This window comes from Danio rerio, chromosome 4 (genome assembly GCF_049306965.1).
Source record: "Danio rerio strain Tuebingen ecotype United States chromosome 4, GRCz12tu, whole genome shotgun sequence".
In the NCBI taxonomy this organism is placed as follows: Eukaryota; Metazoa; Chordata; class Actinopteri; order Cypriniformes; family Danionidae; genus Danio; species Danio rerio.
In genome coordinates, this window is record NC_133179.1 from 47393551 (window position 1) to 47414326 (window position 20776).

Here is a 20776-nt window from a genome sequence, read left to right on the forward strand (position 1 = left end):
CTTTTATAGCTGAATACACGACAACCAGGTAAGGGATGAATGCAAGATAAAAGCACCTGGTGCTTCATTCAGTGTTCCCTTTCTGTACTCAACCACAAAGTCAAATTTTTGAAGACGAAGGGGCCAGCGGATTAAACGTGAGGTGGTCTTCGTGGAGTTCATGACCCACTGAAGAGTGGAATGATCAGTGACAATAATGAAGAGTTTTGGCTCCAGGAAATGTCTCCACTTTTCGATAGCCTCTAGCAGGGGTTTTCAAACTTTTAGGACACACGCCCCCCCAAGTTTGGCCAATTTCACTCGCGCCCCCTCCCTTTTTGTCCAGCGAGCCAAAATTATAAAGCATGTGCAAACATCACTCCCATATTATTTGCTGCGTTTAAAGTGCATATAATAATTACACTGAATCATAAACATGTAGCTTACCTGATTCAGTGTGATACATGAGTCTGTTTGTGATGTACGTACACACAGAAAATGCTGCTTCGCAGAGCCAAGTTGAAGCAAAAGGCAAGAGTACATCAATTTCAAGTTCCGAAAGTTCAGCATATTCTGTATCCACTGCCAGCCAGAATTCTGAGTTTGGTTGAGTCGAACAGTGTCTTCAAAGTACGGTCACTTGAAAGGTGCAGAAGGGCATCCAGCGCTTTGTAAACTTGGTTCCAATTATGCTGCTCAGAAAAATACCTATTGAAATGTGCAGACAGAGATGGCAGATGTAGAGTGATTTCCGTTTTAGTAGTATCTCGGTTAAACACATTTTCTTTGTTAAATTCATCCAAGGTCAGGAACATTTCTAGATTTTCTTGCATCCACCTGCCCTCTCCATCGCTCCAGTTTCTTCACAAAGCCCACAATTTCATCAGACATTGTTAGTAGGTTTGAACACAGGCCTTGAAGGGACAAATTAAGCGAATTAAGCCAATCAAATATGTCAGACAGGTATGTACAATCTGTGAGCCACTTAGTGTCAGTAAAACGACTCCTAAAGGAAGATCCACAATCAATTAGAAAAATCCTCAGTTCGTCATGCAATGAAAAAATACGCTGCAGGATTTTGCCTGTGGAGAGCCATCTAACCTCCTTGTGTTGACTGGTCATCGTTTGTTTTTGTCCTCTTAATGCTAATTCTTTACATCGAAAAAAGTTGACTGGCTTATCTTTTGACATTGGATGTTTCATCTGAAAGTGACACACCAGTTTCACAGGTTTTAAACAGTCATTTGCAAGGACCTCTGAACACACAACACATTGTGGACATGGTTCGTTATTAATCGTATTGTATGTACTGTTTATCATACTTCCGTTGCTTTGATGCACACAGGCCTTTGGTTTTTGCAGTGAACGTTAATCCTCTCTGTGTGGAGATCCCCGTTGATGCGGAGGGTTGATCATCTGTTTGCTTTGATGCTTCAGAAGGGCACTCGTCATTTTTTTTGTCAGACAATTTACCGGTGTTATCTTTACCGTCATTCATTTTGAAAAGCCACAGGTCCATTTTTTGTATATGTTTTACGCGATCGCACTAACATTAAAAAAGTGCCTCGTGCTTGTTAGTTAGCTCCGGGACTAATCAGATTGACTCTTGTAAACATAAAAAAACATCATATTTACTCGAGTGCACACCTCAGTTTCTCGCTCCCCCCTTAACAGGCGCTGGCGCCCCACAGTTTGAAAACCCCTGGCCTATAGTATGGCTAAACATTCCTTCCCTGTAGCTGAGTAATTAACCTTCAGTTTGGTCAGTGTTCGACTTCCATAGACAATAAATTCCTCCTGTCCTTGCGCCTTGTGTCAACACTGCACCTACTCCTGAATCACTGGCATCGGTGGAAACCACAAAGGGGAGTCGGAGATCAGGATGTCAAAGGATGGGAGGCGAGGTGAGACAAGTCTTTAATTTCTTCAATGCTTTTTGACATTGAGGTGTCCATTGAAAAATTTGCCCTTTTTTCTTCAATAAGTTCATAGGCTCTGCAATTTGAGGAAAGTTTGGCACAAACATATGGTACCACCCTGCCAATCCAAGGAATCTTTTAACGTCTTTGATGTTTTTTGAAACCGGGTAGGATTTTATCGCTTCTACTTTTATGGAATCAGCAGGAATGGCCAGGGTGTTCACCACATGTCCCAGAAATGATAATTTATGTTGGCAGAATTTACTTTTCTTCAGGTTAATGATCAGACCAGCTTTGTGTAACCAGGTGATGACACTTTAAAGATCTTTAAAGTGTTGGGTGACTGAGGGCGAGTATATGATGATGTCATCAATATACATAAAACACATTTTTCCCCGCAACTCTCCTAGGACAGACTCCATTAATTGCTGGAATGTTGCTGGGTCATTTTAAAGTCCAAAGAGCATAACTTTAAAGTGGTATAGGCCCAAGAGGGATGGATTGGATTCACTTCCAGGCTTCATAGTTACCTGCCAGTACCCACTGTTGAGATCAATCGTGGAGAAGATGACAGCACCAGAGAGGGATTCCATCTCTTTCTGTGATAGAGTTCACTTTACGATAGTCCACACAGAACCTCATACTGCTATCTTTTTTGGGGACAAGGACATTAGCCGCATTTCCACTATCGGCCAGTGCGAGCCAGGGCTTTAATCGGGCCGGGCAAATAGCCCGGGAGGTTTAGAAATGAGGCCGAAATCATGTCGCGTTTCCACTGTCGGGCTAGTAGCTCACAGCGCGTCATGCAAACACCGCCCACAGAACGTCCGCGAATCAAACGTCACACAACCCGCCCACTTCAGCGGGAATCAGGACAGGCAGATAAAGCACACCATAGAATTATCACAAAACGAAACCATTAAAATGAAGAAAACCGAAACAAACAAATGACACGTTACTGTACAGCAGTACATGAAATGTCTATACGCACAGACCTGTGTATTTCCATTCATTACATTTGTTTACTCGCCGACCGACTGTTGGCATTGTGCATGGAGTGCTCTCGCCACTAACAGAGGGAACCAACACAGAGAGCGCACACATCCATAATATAAAGCCACAGAAATTCTCCTTTATAACTCGATATGGCATGTATTTTATATCATCCTCGTTTTGATAGACGTCGTGTTAAGTGTTTTACAGCACAAGAGCGAGTAGCCTATTAAAATATAGCCATATTTGTTGCGCTCAGCAGTTATTCACTAAAGCTCTTCATTTAAAGTTTAATTTATAAATTTAACCAGGTCATATAAAAAACATAAAAAGTTGTTTGAGGATATAGAACACATTTTGCGTTTGGACTTTCCCTCGATGCGCTTAAAGCAGCGAGCGCTGCGCAGGACTGAGTGACAGAAAAAAAGGTGTAGGCTAGATTCTGCTTTCACTCACCGAAATAATGCTCTGTTTGCGCTATTTGATTAATATCATCGCATCCAAATACTTTACGTAATTTGTTAAGTTTTATGTCTTTCTGTTGTATTTATATTTTGTATTATCTCTGTCATTTGTATAGCGAAGGAGCGCTCTTGCCCGGTCTCACACACACATACAGGCATCTAAACGCGCACAAACAAACATTTTAAACTTGACAAAAACTCTCGAAAACCTTTACTGTTTGCTGTGTCTTTAATATGGTGTAAAGATTATTATGCGCTATTGAAACAAAGGAGGACGCAGCAAAAAACGTCACTATAAAATAAAACTTACTTTATTATTTTATGCAGCAGCCTTACATTTAAAAGGGAAACATAAGGGTGATCATACGCAAAAAGACCCCAGACTATAAGGCCAGATGTTTTCTTTCCCTTATTTCTTTATTTGTTTGGTGCATGTACTCATGTGCAATCAGAAAACTGCCCGCCTCTCCTTTCACTCCGCCCTGAAGCCCCAGCTGGCCCTCCTTGGCCCAAGGTATTTGGCGGACCGAAAAAGGCTGGCCGCTGGCCCCAAGAAAGCCCCGCTTTGGCCCGATTAAGCCCCGGAACCGACAGTGGAAACGTCACTGGCCTTGGCTCGCTCGCTTTAGGCGCGATAGTGGAAATGCAGCTAATGCGTGAGGCCCACGCTAAGTGTGTAGGTTCTGTGAGGCCATTCATTGGCATTTCTTTGACTTGCTCTTTAACAATCTCTTGCTTCTCTGGTGTTAAACGGTATGGACGTTGCCTGATCAGCACAGGGAAGTCAGTATACAAGCAGTGCTGTAGAACAGTTGTTCTTCCAAGCTGGGAGGTACATACTTGTGGATTCTGCAGAAGTAGATGATGTAACTGGCACTTTACTTCCAGATGCAGGTGAGATTGATCAACTAATGCTTTTCATTAGTGTCTTGTCATCCCTATTATCTGGTAACTAGAATAGACTTTGTGGTGGGGGAATTGAGGTGAACAATGAAAGAGCTTGGCTTGAGTTTTTTCTGTGCACTTTTTTTCTTCTGGTGCAGGTATGTTTTATTCTGGAATGCTGGCCTGCCTGGCTCCAGTGTCGAACATGGCTTTTCCAGACCAAGCACCAATGGTGCTTGGTACAATTAGCTGTTGTGGTATGAACTCATGGGTAGGAGGATGACTTGGTTTTGCTGTAATAGTGGAGTTAGAGTTGTAACATAGATGCTGTTGTGGGAAGGTGCAGGCCTTTGATGCTGTGTGGGTATACTTTATCTCCTTCAGCAGTGGTTCTCAATATACCAATATAAAATAGACCAGGATTTCGAAGCGATGATTTTGACATGAAAAGTGACCAATCACAATCGACCTTGTCTAGTTTTGCGTAAAACGTAAGGGCGGGACAAAGGCCTTTCTGTGTTAAAGTGACAGAAAACAACAACTTAAAAACAAATGCATTATTGAAATAATGCTCTTTGGGTGCATAGGTTTTTACTGTAGAGATGTTATTCACAAGAGTAATTAAGCTGCGGACATCCTGCCATTTTGAAGATCTACTTACGTTTGGCTCTCTTCTCACCGAAGGAGTTTACTCGCCTCTAACATACCACTCTTCTGAAGCCTAGTTTAATCTGAGAGCATACTCACACTATGTACAGTTGCTTTGAACCAGGCCAAAGCACGCTTGTTCCCCCTCCCGACTCCTCCGACATCCCGCACTCACATAACATTCAGGCCAGGGCACGCTTACATCATTGATGATGCACTGTTCAGTAGAGAAGTGCTCTCGCTCAGCACAGTGGAGACTTCTCTAGTTATGTTGTTTTAGGCGTTTGGGATGCAGTGACACACAATCAAATATTTCGCCGAACAGATCCGCCACTTCTGACACTCATAAACAGTCATAAAGTCCACGTGCTGCAGGAATTAGGAGGTTTGCTGAAGGCGCAGCTGTGGTGCAGTGAGGAGTTTGCGTCTTTAATAAACTACAACAGTTTGTGTTCATTGAACGGTAAGAATGATTAATAAATGCATATGAAATAGTCCCTTAAAAGGTACATCTTGCTTTCAGTTTCTGGCTTAGGCGCGTTTTGCACTCAAACACAAGCGTACCATGCCAAAGCCCAAGTGAACTGTGCCTGAGCCCGATTCATCGCACTCACACTTCTCAAACGATCCGGGAAACGGGCCTGGACACAGTTCGTATAACTTAGTGTGAGTAGGCGTATAACATAGAGTGTCGGCGCGGGACTGCAGGTATTGCGCAATTAATCATTTCTGCAAATGTCGCGGGTGCTTTATTTTAACACGAGAGTGCAGTCATGTACGTTAATCGCCAAAACTGGATATCCAAGCTCTTGAATAGGCTTTTTCAAATGAACTGCAAGTCCTCTCATGATCTCATCATCGCGTGTGTGCTCAGACTATATACAATTATGATCTCTCAGAAGTAGAAATTATTTATCTTTGCTCCTCGACTAAACTTAGTCAAAAACTATCAAGTATTTAGAATTAGATCAATGCTTGACCGGTGACAATGCTAACGCACTTACTTGTCTGTATTGTGAAGTGAAACTTAGCCTACCATAACTTTTAGCAAAGGTGAAACTTTTTATTTCTTTACGGCAAAATAATTATGCTAGAAATGTTTCTGGATGAGGTATTTATGTGATTTATACATAATAGGGGTGTTCTGATCTGTCTTAAAGCATCAACAATTTGTACAGGCATTACAGGTCAAAGCAATCTGTTACATTTATTAAAATAAACAATATTAAAGCACTGCCTCGAGAAATGTAGTGTTGTCAGAAACCAAGTAATTAGTTTTTTTTTTATTACTGACAGTGTTCTTATATTTTTTGTAAATTTATTTCAGTTTAGGATCAAGAGTAAAATAAAATGTTGTATAGACAACAAGCAAATAAGAAAAACAGTGTAAAATGTGTAACTAAAACCCCAAGTTTAAATATTTTCATCATATACTTTAAACATTTAAAAGCTTAAAAAGTATTGTTTAAAAATGGACAAAAAGTGTCTCTATGGCCTTAAAAGTATGTGGTAGTTTTGCCAGTGCTAATAAAAATGATTCATTGTCATGTAAGGAAAAAATAGACCATACTTTGTTAATGCAAATACCTATATGTAGCCTTGTGATTTAAACAATTTAAATAATTGTATAATTAAAAAGGGCCATAATGAAAAACATTTTTTTCAAAAGTAATTAACTAGTACTCAAAGTAGTTTTTTAAAGAGTAATTTGTAAAATATTAGTATCATTTACTAAAACTTGTATTATTTTAGCAGTGTATTATAACTTGAGTACAAATATTCTGTTCTCTTTTCATCTGTGAGAAAACATCAACAAACAAACAAAAAATGCACAAGCACATTTAGTAAAGGTGTATTATATTATTAATAAATGATTAATTAATTGTTATATTATTATTAATAAATGCATGTCAGTTTTGGCTTATTATATTAACGCTGTTTTTAGGATCTAAAAATGTATTCTTTAAAAAGCAAAAAGATTCCAATGGCGACGCCTGCTGGTACGTGAAGAATATGGTCAATACTGATGAACTTCACACTCAAATGTTTGCACATCATCAGCATGCTGTAATCCATTTCCTAAGCAGCAAAAGTCTTTTTTAGACTAGTTTGTTGGCCAGTTGTAGTCAGTGCTATGCTAAACGTTATTGTTTCACTTTAATTAGTTTTGTCTCACATTGTCCCACAACATCATATAGTTTAGAAAACTGTACAATGTTTTATAATAATTAATTATTTTGGTGTCCATTTCATTCAGCATATTTAAAATTAGGGCATCCACGTTTTTTTGACATACTTTAAATCAGGGTTTCTACAGGTGTCACAAAGTTAAATGTAAGACTTTTTAAGATCATTATGAATGAAATTTTAGACTAAGGAATTTTTCAATTGGCCCAGATGAAAAAGATTTTTATATGTCCAAACAAAAAATATTTTAATATAAAATATTTAATAATACAATAATAAATAATAACATTAATAATAATAATAACATTAAAATATTTTAGATATTTCTTAGCAAAAGATCTTAAATATTGTGTAAAAACAAGAGAGCTCTACTAGGATCCACACACTTTTTTCCCCAAAATAAACTTTCTTTAAAATAAAAAAAAAAACAAATTAACAAATGTTTTAAAAGTTTTAAAAACTATATTAAACTAAATCTATGCACAACAATCTGTCCAGGTCGATATCCTCAGCAGTCCTTATCATTATGATAAACAGAGTTAAAATGTCTTGTTGGTGATTGTATGGGTTTTGGCCAGATTGGGTAACAAAACATGAACACAGGAAAATGAAGACTTGTTTAAAAAGATTTAAGACATACAGCACAATATTTCAGTAAATTTAAGTTTTTTTAAGGCCTAAATTTTTGATTTTGGAATTTAAGACATTTTAATACCCAGCGGAAACCCTGTTTAAACACAATAGCCCTTGTAATTAGTTATTATAATAATGTAGGTCAAACTAAGATAATATCTGTGAGAACTAGTAACAACTACAAAAACAAGTTTAAACCCATAAAGAAGTTGATAAAAAAAGGGAATTGTGATCAACGTGACATATGCAAATGGAAAGTACTAAGCCAACACCATTACTGTAATAGCAGATATCTTCTATGAGAATACTGTAGGTCAAATATTGTCAGCTCAATTAAACCTTTTTTAATTTTTTGTTTTTATTTATTTTATATAGTGCCAGTGCTCAAGGACACTTAACAAACAAAGAGAACAAGAAAAGCAATAACCTTAAGAAGGTGGTGAAAATAGGAGACGAATAATACATAAAAAGTATGACATAAATAAGAACAAGTGATGAAACTCATTCTGTCTTTCAATGAGTGCTTATGTGCATTTAGGAGAACTAGGCAGCACACTCAGGGCTGCGAGATGGATTTAATTTAGTATTCTTATTATTAAAATATATCTGAATGAGGATCAAATGACTGAGTTGGTCTTTAAGAATGAAAACCAACCTGTTTGTTCCTGCAGATCTTCCTGTTTGACTGTGAATGTTTCTTCAATCTTCACATCTTCACTCTCCTCTTTAATAAACGCCATCTTTATAACAGTGTGGAGATCAGTCGCTTCAGCAGTTTTTCTCTGCGTTTGGACACTTTATCCTGTTTAAAAAAATAAAAACATTAAAAACGTCCTGATTAAAATAAATAAAACAATGAACAGAATCAAAATAACTTCTCTTCAATACTTGCTTTAACAGTTTCAATAGAGGTAAAATTGGTTTTATATTCCCACATTCGTTCATTTAGAAGTCTCTATATTGTTTACCATGTTACTTTGAATTTTCGATTGGAATTAGTATGCAAGTGTGACTTGAAAACAACATTAACACTGTTTATTTGACTGTGAACAATGTTGTACTTTGATAGTCATTGAGTGCTAATATGATTTCACTATTTAGAGTTTGCAAATAATACTTTAAAGAAATTATATTATTAAGGGGAAAGTCCGAATGTGTGAATATAAAACCAACTTTACCTCTATACATTTTCATATGATAGTCATTAACAAAAATAAATCAGGTAAGTCTGAGCAAGACACAATGAGCTGATTAAAACTAGTACTCCATTTCTTATATATAGTGATTTATCCTTAGAATGGAATGACATTATGCTTTTTAATAAATTAAACCTTAATTAAAACACTTATTACTCACATTTCTGTTGCTTTATTCAAACAATAGCCCTAATTACTGTCAGTAAATTGTACTTCGTTGTAAAAAGGGTCAAAATAATGTCAACAGCAGGTTCATAATATAGCATCGGATGAAAACCCTGAAATTTTATTCAATCGCTTTATATTTATGTAAAGGTTTTAAAAACAAACCTCTCCAGCTGAATCAAGCGCAAGAGCGGCGCAGCCTAATGACGTCACACGCCACGCCAAAATAAAAGTCTTTTGTTTTTGGTTTTTTTGCCACTTACTGTTGCAGTCATGACTTGTTCAAACATTTCTCTCCCTAGTTTTCTACTTTACACCTGCTCTCTCTCTCTCTCTCTCTCTCTCTCTCACACACACACACACACAATCACACAGATGTTCAGTATTTGAAGTTGATCAAAACCTTTAATCTAAACATTTTAAAACAACTTTAAAAAAACGTCTTTAGAGGTCATTATCACTAAGTGCCTTTGAGACATCAAAATAAAACAAACAAATAAAGTTTAAGACTTTTTAATTTAACCACATAGTTGTTGTATTATTTAGACATTAGACTGTAAGAAATGAATGTTGGTCAAGCTCCTGCACTTTTTACAATTAATCTACTAACAAAAACAGCAAACAAACCTCAAATTGTGTCAACACTGTCAAGGACAAATTCAAAGTATCATTTCAGTGTGATTAATAAATGTGTATTTTGAGAAAAGGTAATGTGTCCCTTTACAAACCCAACTTTATAGATTATAAAAAAAACCTATTCGTAATAATGAAATATTGGACAAAACATTAATTTTCAGATAAAATATGCAATCGTTGCACATAATTTTTTTAATAAAAATCCAAGATTTAAAATATTTAGTAAAACTTTTAAACATTATTAACTGGCCCTTATTGGTTAATTAAGACATCATACAAGGTGTTTTGCTGAGGTTATAAATAATTTGTTCATTTTCATAAAATAAAATTTGTGTGACATTCAGCAACTGTGAGACGGCATTCTTACTACTTTTTTTAATTTTTTTTGTGGCAGTTTATCAATACTGCCTAGAATACAGGATACAGCAGTAATTCTATTAATATTAAACATTGTTTATTTATTTTTCCTTTTTAATTTAACAACTGCATGTGTAAACTTTGAAGTATAAAAATGCCACACAAATGAATATAATCAAACTTTTTATTATATATTTCACAACATTTAATACATACAGTGCACATCTAATATTATAAGCAAATAGTATAAAACAAAGTATAGATTTTATTACACAAACACACACACACACACACACACATATATATATATATATATATATATATATATATATACATATCAGAGCTTGACACAACAGGACTACACAGGGAATGACTTATTGAAGCTTCAGGCATAAAATCTACAGTGAGTAATTATGTAGCCTACTTTATTTTAATTCTTTAATAATCTATCATATACTAAAATTACATACAATTAAATGAATTTAGAGAGACAGGGAAAGCTGGTTTGAGTAAACAGAAGTCAGAGTTAGTCTCCGAATACTTACTTAAATTATGAGAAGAGAAAGAAGAAGAGGTCCTGTAGTTGTGGCATTACTCGCTGTAAAATGGAATATTACACTTAGTGTCATTTCAATAACAGCTGTACAAAATAATAAAGTAATTTTTCATAAACATTATCTATTTTCCACACTATAGACATACTGTGTTCTGAATAACATAACTGCATGTAATATAATAGTAAATAGAGTAGTATTCTCCTTACCTCATCTAATTGTTATTTTCACAGATCAGGAATATAGCAACACTGTAATCTGAGGTGACTTTACCAACCATAAACATTCTGAAAGACAAGTTACACAAGTAATTTGAAAACAACAGTGAGTGGCTAAATAATAGAGTTTATGCAACTTACACATAATTAAAATCCAGAAATTATCAATACAAGATTACCTCAATGTGAAAACAGTTGATAGCAGATCTTTTTATTGATATCAATATTATTTAGGCATTTTAACATCAATTTATATTTTTTAACTTGGTGATAGATGGGAATAGATCACCCAAACTAACAATTCTGTCATTTAGCCTTATCATTTACTTGTTCCAAACATATTTAGCTCTTTTTTCTGCTGAACAATAAAGAGGATATATTGAATAAAGCTGGAAAACTGTAACTATCTCTGCCTTTCTCATCTTTTTCCCATTTCTCTTGCCATAATCTTTTAACACCTTCTTTAATTATTGTCTTGATTTCTGATTTGTTAAGAGGAACTTGTATTTCTATTTGGTTTTATTATGCTTGCAATCTGTCATTGACAACATTATTAGACTATTTTATTCACTAGTAAAATCAGACATTTGTCATTAGCCCCTTTCACACATACAGACCTTTCCGGAAAATTACCGGCAATTTTCCGGAAAGGTTGTATGTGTGAACAGGTCCTTTTTGAAAATACCGGTAAATTTGTTCTGGCTATTTTCCAGAAAGAGAAGTTGTAACATTACCGGCAATTTGCCGGAATGCTGCGCTGTGTGTATGCAGAAGAAAGATTGCCAGAATAAGCGCGTGCACGTCTAGAACGTGCTGACGTGAGACGTCTGCTTTAGCCAATCACAACTGTCAGACGCATTTACGTCCGCGCAGTTTATGAGAATAAAAGCCTTTGAATATTTTTCCAGACACATTTAGCTGCTAGAAGTTAGTCAGATCATGTTTATATGTTCTTCTTAATGCCAACTGTTTAAATAATCATCGATGAGATGCTTATGATAAGCCGTTGTTTGTTTACCTTCAAACTTTGCGTGTGCCAGTGAAACAGCCTGCGAGCGCTTGCACACGCACATATTATGAACATCTCGACATGCGAAAGTGATCCTGCGAAAGTTGTTCACAATATTGATTATCCACAGAGTTTGTAATGTAGTCAAATGCTTACAAATACAAGCGCAGCCGTTTAAGGCTCATTAGTGGTGAATGATGTCAGAATTTACCGGTATTTTGGAATGGTTGTGTGAATGCATTTTCCGGAAAATTTCCGTAACGTCCTCACCTGTGTGAACAGCGCTTTTTTGAATATACCGGTAAAGTCGTTCCGGAAATTTTCCAGATATTTACCGGTATCACTGTGTGAAAGGGGCTATTATCAGATTATATTTAACAATATGTAGGCTAGAGTAGTTATACTGACACTATAAACATTTATTTTCATGCACAACTCTGTTCGCTATGAAAGAAAAAAAAAATCAAATGCTTGTCGTAATCATAACTCTATAATGAGATATGATCATTTAAATGAAGTGCACACTTGCGGTTTTATTTTGACTAAGTGCTAAGAGCTTCATACTTCGCGCGCAGCTCCCAAACGATCACTCTGTGCCACAAACTGAATATTATTTAAAACTGTATTACCTGTTACTTACAACATTTGCAAGTTCTGTTCACTAAAGTAAGCGCGTGGGTGTCTATTATTAAATTGAGCGCGCTCTCACGGTCAGCAGCTCACATCACGTGTGATTTTCCGGCTGCAAAAACATCATTATATGAAAACAAAAATGACATTTTCAGGTGAATTATACCTTATAAATACAGTATGTGACACTTTTAACATCATTTGGAGGTGTCCATGTCACTGAGCAACATTATATGAAACATAGAAAAGACTCGTGCAGCCGCCTTTTCTTCTCTCCTTAACTTGAAAATATGATTGACAGAATCGTAGAACTGCTGGATTAAGATCGTCAAGGGGGTTGAATCGAGATCGCAATCTTTTTTCTATTAATTTTGCTGCTCTAATCCCTAATCATAACTCCTGTACAGCAGTCCCACAAAATTCTGACACTCGATGACACTGGAATACCCTGTCAAAAAGTCTAGTGGCTGTCAATGAGCTTTTTACAGTGTCTGCTATAATGTTAATGCTGTTGTTGTGTGTTTACATTGATGAGTATGGCCACTGTGTTAAACAGTATTGTTACGATCTTATTGCCACATTAGATCATTATGATAACATGTACCTTCAGTCATTTCCTGAAGATAAATACCCAAAAATAACAACTGAAATAAGTACAGCAGTCGCGATCGTCTGATCTCATATGAAGCAAGAAATCGCGAGGACATATGATGACGTGTGCAGGTACTGTAGTGCTGTCTCAATTCTTAGGGGTAGAATTTGAAGCCCTTCAACTTAACCCTCGGTTGTAAGGGCCAAGGGGAAGGGGTAGGGGTTTAAAAATAGAATTGGGATCGGGCCTTAATATTTAATCCACATAAATTTGTTAAAAGTGTTAAGTTAACTTAATTTGTGTTGTGACAACATGAAAGAATTGTGTGGAACCCTGCACAAATATGTGCACAAATAAGGTTGTCGGTTCATAATAAGTTGAAGCACATTGTCAGATTTTGCTGTATTTGGCTTAAGCATTCTTGAGTGGCTCGCAAATGTATAGATAACTCTAATACATAAAATAAGTAAGCTGACCAAAGTTCTTACGGGCAGAAGACTTTATTGAAGAGAATTAATTGTGCAGTTCATCAGCAGTGATGTTAACTTGTCTGTCTTTAAGTAACTTAAACCAAAATACAGTCTGTGAGACACTAATTTATAACAAAGGATGAAACCCCCCTGGAGATTACCCAACTGCTTTGGTTGGGTCACATCTCCTGAGTTCCTCTAGGTCATTTGGTTCACATCTTATCAGAAGTAGATACTTGTTGCATATGAAACAAGCCAATACAATCTATTAACATATAGAGTTATTTTGCCTTCTTGCAGCCCGATAGCAACTCTCACAACCTGGTACTGGGCTGTGACCCCTGATCTACACTACAAAACAGCTGGCAAGATCTTCACCCCTCTTCAGTTGAGTTTAAATTTTCAGGTGTTCAAAGGGTTTCATTATCAGTAACTTGATATGCATTCAAGAGTTCACACTTGTTTGGCATGCTATCCCGGGAGAGACCTAAGCTCATAAGATCCTCGAGCCCTGGGCTCCATCCCGTAAGCAGGACGAGAGGGGAGTGTGAGCTCAGGTAGATCTCGATGAACTCCCCAGACTTCTTTCTATTCTAATGACAGATATAGGGTCGGCTAAAGGGAGATATAAGGCTTACTAAGAGCTCGACTATGGTGCCAATTTAATGTTCAGTTTACTTAGGTTGTGTGTTTTTGGACTGTGGGAGAACACCAGGGGACCCAGGGGAAACCCACGTTAGCACAAGGAGAGTGAGCAAACTCTGCACAAAAATGTCAACTGGTTAGCAGGGACTTTAACCTGCGACATTCTTACTGTGAGGTAACAGTGCTAACCACTGGCTATTCATTGGCTGCCGTGTTGCCCAATCTAGAAAGGAGGGGGAGTAAGGGTGGGAGAGGGATTCTTCAAGACAAAGATAACTGAGTTAAGAGGTTATTTATAGTGAGTTAGGAATCATCTGAATGGTGAATCATGTTTTAGCTAATGCAGGACCGGCCGTGGACAATCATAAGCATGTGATCCTCTTGAAAGTAGTTTATAAATAAACTTCACTTGAATGAACAGCCAAACTACGTGAAAAAGCTGCCGTTTTGAATATACTCGTGTTTGTGTGGACAAGGCCTCAATGTTGAGGACTCTCCTCTCCATTGTGAAGCTTCATGTGAGTGTTGAGGCTTCTTTTACTTTTAAAGCCCTTTCCACATTCACTGCATCTAAAACGATCCTCTCTTGAGTGAGTCTTCATGTGTTTCTTCATGTTTTCTTGGTGTCTTTGCGTGTGAGACTCTTTCCACACTGATCACATGTGAACACTATGGTTCCAGTGTGACCATTCATGTGGTTCTTGAGGCTAGTTTTGGTTGTGAAGCTCTTTCCACACTGAGCACATGCAAACGGCTTCTCTCCAGTGTGAATCCTCATGTGGTGTTTGAGTGTGCTTATATGTGGGAAACTTTTACCACACTCTGTGCATGTGTAAGGTTTCTCTCCAGTGTGAATCCTCATGTGGATGTAAAGGTCTTGTTTTTGACCAAAACTCTTTCCACACTGTTCGCAGGTGTGAGGTTTCTCCCCTGTGTGAACCCTCATGTGAACATCAAGGTTTGGCTTTTGAAAGAAACTCTTTCCACACTGCTTACAGCTGAAAGGTTTCTCTCCAGTGTGAATTCTCATGTGAGTATTAAAGCTTTGTTTTTGACTAAAACTCTTTCCACACTGTTCGCAGGTGTAAGGTTGCTCCCTAGTGTGAACTCTCATGTGAACATCAAGGTTTGACTTTTGACTGAAACTCTTTCCACACTGTTTACAGCTGAAAGGCTTCTCCCCAGTGTGAATTCTCATGTGTGCTGCAAAGTTTCCAGCTTGATAAAAGCTTTTTCCACACTCTTGGCATGTGAACTTCCCCTCTCCAGTGTGAATTCTCATGTGAGCTTTAAAGCTTTGTATTTGACCAAAACTCTTTCCACACTGTTCGCAGGTGTAAGGTTGCTCCCTTGTGTGAACTCTCATGTGAACATCAAGGTTTGACTTTTGACTGAAACTTTTTCCACACTGCTTACAGCTGAAAGGCTTCTCCCCAGTGTGAATTCTCATGTGTGCTGCAAAGTTTCCAGCTTGATAAAAGCTTTTTCCACACTCTTGGCATGTGAACTTCCCCTCTCCAGTATGAATTCTCATGTGGGCTTTAAAGCCTTGTATTTGACCAAAACTCTTTCCACACTGTTCGCAGGTGTAAGGTTGCTCCCTAGTGTGAACTCTCATGTGAACATCAAGCTTTGACTTCTGACTGAAACTCTTTCTACACTGTTTACAGCTGAAATTACACCCAGATTTGGATTTCCGAAGTCTTCCGTGTGATGAAGTCTTTTTAGTCAGTGTGGGTTTTTCATCAGTCATTATTTCTTGGGGTTTCTGAAACTGCTGTTTCTCATCTATTTCATTTTGTCCATGAGTCTCTTCTTTCAGCACCATCAGATCTATAAAAAAAAAAAAGAGTTAACTTTAGTATGAAGGCTCAAAGCGATAAGCAAGAAATGGATGTTTCACCCACAAATGAAAATAACCTTACCATTTACTCTCCATTAAGGTAGTTTTAAACATTTCCTTTATTGTGGAACACAGTAAGCCAGTGTTTTTTTTTCTTTTTTTTAACATCTTATTTGTGTTCAACAGGATTAAGAAACTCATAAAGGTTTAAAACCACACAAGGAAGAGTAAATGGTGAGGCTATTTTCATTTCTACATCAACTATTCCTTTAAAAGGTTCCTACAATTACCCATTTTTTACAAGATGTAAAATAAGTCTTTGGTGTTCCCAGAATGTGTCTGAGGTTTCAGCTCAAAATCAGATCATACACCTTGTAGAATATTTAATTTAGGGGTCAGAGGAAAACCAAGCTCTTTTTGTGCCTGTGGCTTTAAATGGAAATACATGTTTAGAGTTACTGAAGTTTGTCCTGCACGCTTGTGTGTTTTTTTTAGTTACATATTTGGTTTGGTGCGTTAATCTTATCGTTGCTATTATTCAAAAGAAGGTAATGATTCACACTCAATTGCTTCGTACTGTTTTTATTTTTACTTTTTCTTACATTGTACGGGTGATAACGGACAAACAGACGTTTCGGCACGAAGCCTTCCTCAGTGTGTGGCATAATTCTCTAACTCCACCCTTTTATCCCATAGTCAATCACAATGTGCAATTAGTTAGACCTAAATATAAATAAATAATAATGTTAAAATATTTTAGATATTTCTTTGCAAAAAATCTTAAATATTGTGTAAAAACAAGAGAGCTTGACTAGGATCCACACACTTTTTTTCCAAAATAAACTTTCTTTAAAATAAAAAACAAATGAACAAAAGTTTTGAAAACTATAATAAACTAAATCTATGCACAACAATCTGTCCAGGTCGATGTCCTCAGCAGTAAATACATGGAGCACGTTTGAACAAATGAAGCACAAAAATAATTAAACTATTATGATAAATAGAGTTAAAATGATCTTTTTAAATGAAAAGTTTAAAGTTTTATTGAGATGGATTGTTGGTGATTGTATGAGTTTTGGCCAGGTTGGGTAACAAAACATGAACAAAGGAAAATAAAGACTTGTTTAAAAAGATTTAAGACCTACAACACAGTATTTCCGTAAATTTAAGACTTCTTAAGGCCTCAAATTTTAGGTTTTTGAATTTAGGACATTTTAAGACCCGGGTATTACATAGATCATATGTGTGAGAACTAGTAACAACTACTAAAAACAAGTTTAAACCCATAAAGAAGAATTGTGATCAACGTGTCATATGCAAATGGAAAGTACTAAGCCAACACCATCACCGTAATAGCAGATATCTTCTATGAGAATACTGTAGGTCAAATATCTTCAGCTCAGTTAAACTTTTTAATTTTTTGTTTTTATTTACTTTTTATAGCGCCAGTGCTCAAGGACGCTTTACAAACAGTAAGAGAACAAGAAAAGCAATAAACTTAAGAAGGTAGAGAAAATGAGAGACTAATAATACATAAAATAATGACAAAAGACATGAAAACAAGTGATGAAAGAAACTCATTCCTGTCTTTTCATTGAGTGCTTATGTGCATTTAGGAGAACTAGGCAGCACACTCAGGGCTTCAAGATGGATTTTGAGAATGAAAACCAACCTGTTTGTTCCTGCAGATCTTCCTGTTTGACTGTGAATGTTTCTTCAATCTTCACATCTTCACTCTCCTCTTTAATAAACACCATCTTTATAACAGTGTGGAGATCAGTCGCTTCAGCAGGAGTTTTTCTCTGTGTTTGGACACTTTATCCTGTTTAAAATTAACAAAACAATAAAAATGTCCTGTTTAAAATGAATAAAGCAATTAACAAAAACAAAATAACTTCTCTTCAACACTTGCTTCAACAGTTTCTTTATATAAGAGTGATTAACAAAAAGAAATTAGTTAAGTCTGAGCAAAAAACAATAGCCACAAAAGAGAAGATTAAGACCAGTACTTCATTTCTTATATATAGTTATGTTTACTTCGAATAGAATTACATTATGCTATTTAATAAATTAAACCTTCATTAAAACACTTATTACACACTTTACTGTTGCTTTATTCAAACTTTAACAAATGTTAATTATTTTGTTTGTTTTATTTATTTTAATGTCTGCTTACAGCAACGTTGTAGCACTCTTTTGCAGGAGACAAGAATTTACTCTTGTGGACAAATAAAGTTTATCCTATCTTATTCAAACGATAGACCTTACTGTGAGTAAAATAGTACTTCGTTGTATAAAGGGTTAAAATAATATTGTCAACAGCAGGTACATTTAGCATGAAAGGAACAACCTGAAATTTAAACCAGTCGGTTTACATCTGTGTAAAAGCTTTAAAACAAACCTTTCTCCAGTTGAATCATAGTACTGGGGTGGCGCAGCCTTATGATGTCACACCACCACGCCAAAATAAAAGTCTTTTTTAAAGCTTTTTCCCTCACTTACTCTTAGTCATGACTTATTGATACATTTCTCCCTTGTTTTCCACTTTTTACTTTATCTGCTTTCTGTTTTGTATTTGTAAGACCATCACTATTTATGTCAATTGAATAAATCTATTTACAACCACTAGATATTTGCCTTCAGGTAGGTTGTTAAGTGGTTGCATTTTCTTTAAACGATTGCATTTCTTCATCCATAACTTTAACCCACATTCACTTGCATTCACTGGTGTTACCACCTCTTTGTATGTTTGAATGGGAAAACATCAAATTCTCCAAAATTGCCAGCCAGGTTCCAACCTATATAATATGTTGTAGCTTATTTGGGCTACAGTCCATTTGTCAGGATAAAAACAATATTTATAACCAAATAAACAAACAAACAAAAAAGTTCCCATAAACAAAAAAGAAGCTTTTAAAAATGACTGAAGAACTTAAGACAGCGTTGAACAATGCATCCACGCATGTTTAGATTTTACATTTTATAATGTTAGCATTTAGATATTATTTGAGTGTAAATTCAGAACGTGCAACTCACCTTTTCAGTCTTCAATGAAGAAGTGGGATGAAAAAATGGTTGTTGTTGGTAATAATCCCAATGTAGGAATCTACAATAGTAGTTTGTCCTCCAAAGTTGTTCTCTTTACTTGGCGAAATAAGCCAATGAAGATTCTCTTAGGAACGCAGAATATAAAGATATCACCCTGCTGAGCTACAGGATCTGGAATGTGATTGGATAAGACTCAATTGGCCCCCATTAATGCTGGTATAAAGACGCAAATGAGCAGTGAAGACTCAAGACACATACAGTGGGGGATGGGAAGTCCAGCAGCTTTACAAATCATAGTTTTACATAGAAATAATGATGTATTGGGAAAATGAGTTGACTTTAGCCATCACTATTTGTTTTGTTGCTGTTGTTTTATAATACTATTGATTGAAGCGTTTTTATTTTGGCTGCTGCATTTTGTAGTTAATGTTGATACACCTATGTTGAGGTACTTTGATTTGAAACACATTTCAATTTATCTTTTCCAAGCCTGGTTAAAAGGTAATGCAAGAGTTGTGTGTTGTTTTTTTAGAAGCTTCTCAGAGTTTTGTGTGAGTTTAGAGTCCTTTATTTCTCTTAAAGCACATGCAGCTTATTACTGGCTTCTGTGAGACAGTCAACACACTCTTACCAGGTCAATTATTTCTTTCCAAAAGTCTCTATAGATTTGAACAATCAAAATGTAGCTTGTTTCTGTGCCACTTTTGTTTTCTTTCCTTCGTTTTTTAGTTGAACAGAACATGTGTGAGCAGCTCAGCTTTCGCAAAAGCCTCTTATTCACCTGATAGGTAACAAAGATGTTTTTCCCTCTATTTATCATTTGTGTTTGTGCATACAAATATGCGTAGACATTCACAAAAGCATATATAAGATACCCTGTGACAAAAGCTTTTGCTTTTAACACAGTAAAGCTATCACATACTGTCCATTTTTTTAATATGTCATGCATCTAAATATTTATAATCACAAAATAATTACATCACAAGGTAATTTATTGTACAGGCAGTTTATACAGGGTAATGCAATGACAAGAGTTCATTTTCATAACTACACAAAGCAGAACTTTTAATGTGATTAACCTGCTCCACCTACATCAACTACAGCATTTCTCAGACTTCTGTTTCACTATGGTGTAATTACAGTGGTGAACATCACATAAAACAACAACTGCACTTACTCCTGTAACTTGTTTGCAACAATGACATTTAAATATCTGTGTCACATATTCATTTAAATAAATGGCTCATCATTGTGTGCGGTCATCTTTAGTAATAGCTGCCTGATCTTTTACTGAATAGGGTCGTTTTACATATAAGAAACCTGTTAACGGGTATAGCTGTTAATGCCAATACCAACTTGATAGCCTAAAGCATATTACATGAACAAGACCTGCCTTTCATCTCTTAGGACAGTGGTTCTCAAACTGTGATATGTGTACCACTATTGGTACGCAGGCTTCCTTTTAGTTGTACACAGAGGAATGAAATATGTCATGTACATGCTACACACATTTCAAAATTTATCAAAAATTATGTATATAATATGCCATATATTATATATAGCCTATATTTCTGAGGTAATCTGCCACGTTTTTTAACTGTGCAGAGTTGTAGCTGCTTTACTAGGCCTACTACGCTACTGTATTTCAATACTGCTCATTTTGGTGGTACTTGGAGAAGCCATTTTTTTCTGAGGTGGTACTTGA

The 20776-nt window shown here is 36.3% G+C and overlaps 5 protein-coding genes across 7 annotated transcripts in view; 1 reads left to right on the forward strand and 4 right to left on the reverse strand.

Annotated features, from left to right (window-relative positions):
- The window catches only part of LOC110439432 (uncharacterized), a 215198-nt gene extending 201356 nt beyond the window's left edge, over positions 1-13842 (reverse strand). Inside the window, exons 1-3 of one of the 3 annotated variants that reach the window (XM_073947702.1) lie at positions 10826-13842; positions 10608-10660; positions 8364-8510 (exon numbers count right to left, since the gene is read on the reverse strand). In XM_073947702.1, the coding sequence (XP_073803803.1) occupies positions 8364-8448 (85 nt within the window). In that variant the 5' untranslated portion in view covers positions 8449-8510; positions 10608-10660; positions 10826-13842. Of the gene's footprint in view, positions 1-8363; positions 8511-9064; positions 9272-10607; positions 10661-10825 lie in introns of those variants that run through there. The other 2 variants (XM_068219848.2, XM_073947704.1) reach the window with 2 other exon arrangements.
- The window catches only part of LOC108183924 (uncharacterized), a 667181-nt gene that overhangs the window by 468713 nt on the left and 177692 nt on the right, over positions 1-20776 (reverse strand). The gene's annotated exons all lie outside the window — the stretch shown is intronic.
- LOC110439424 (uncharacterized) overlaps positions 1-20776 on the forward strand; it is a 326082-nt gene that overhangs the window by 278699 nt on the left and 26607 nt on the right. The window lies entirely within an intron of this gene.
- znf1043 (zinc finger protein 1043) lies at positions 13550-19186 on the reverse strand. The gene is given in 4 exon segments (XM_009300923.4): positions 13550-14794; positions 14797-16013; positions 17696-17845; positions 19060-19186. Coding segments are annotated over 3 exon segments (1437 nt in total). The 5' UTR covers positions 17781-17845; positions 19060-19186; the 3' UTR covers positions 13550-14659.
- Positions 13550-20776, reverse strand: part of LOC101887036 (uncharacterized) — a 491406-nt gene continuing 484179 nt past the window's right edge. The window contains exon 4 of the transcript XR_012402214.1: positions 13550-13915. The gene's annotated coding sequence lies outside the window, so the exon portion shown is untranslated. The remainder of the gene's footprint in view (positions 13916-20776) is intronic.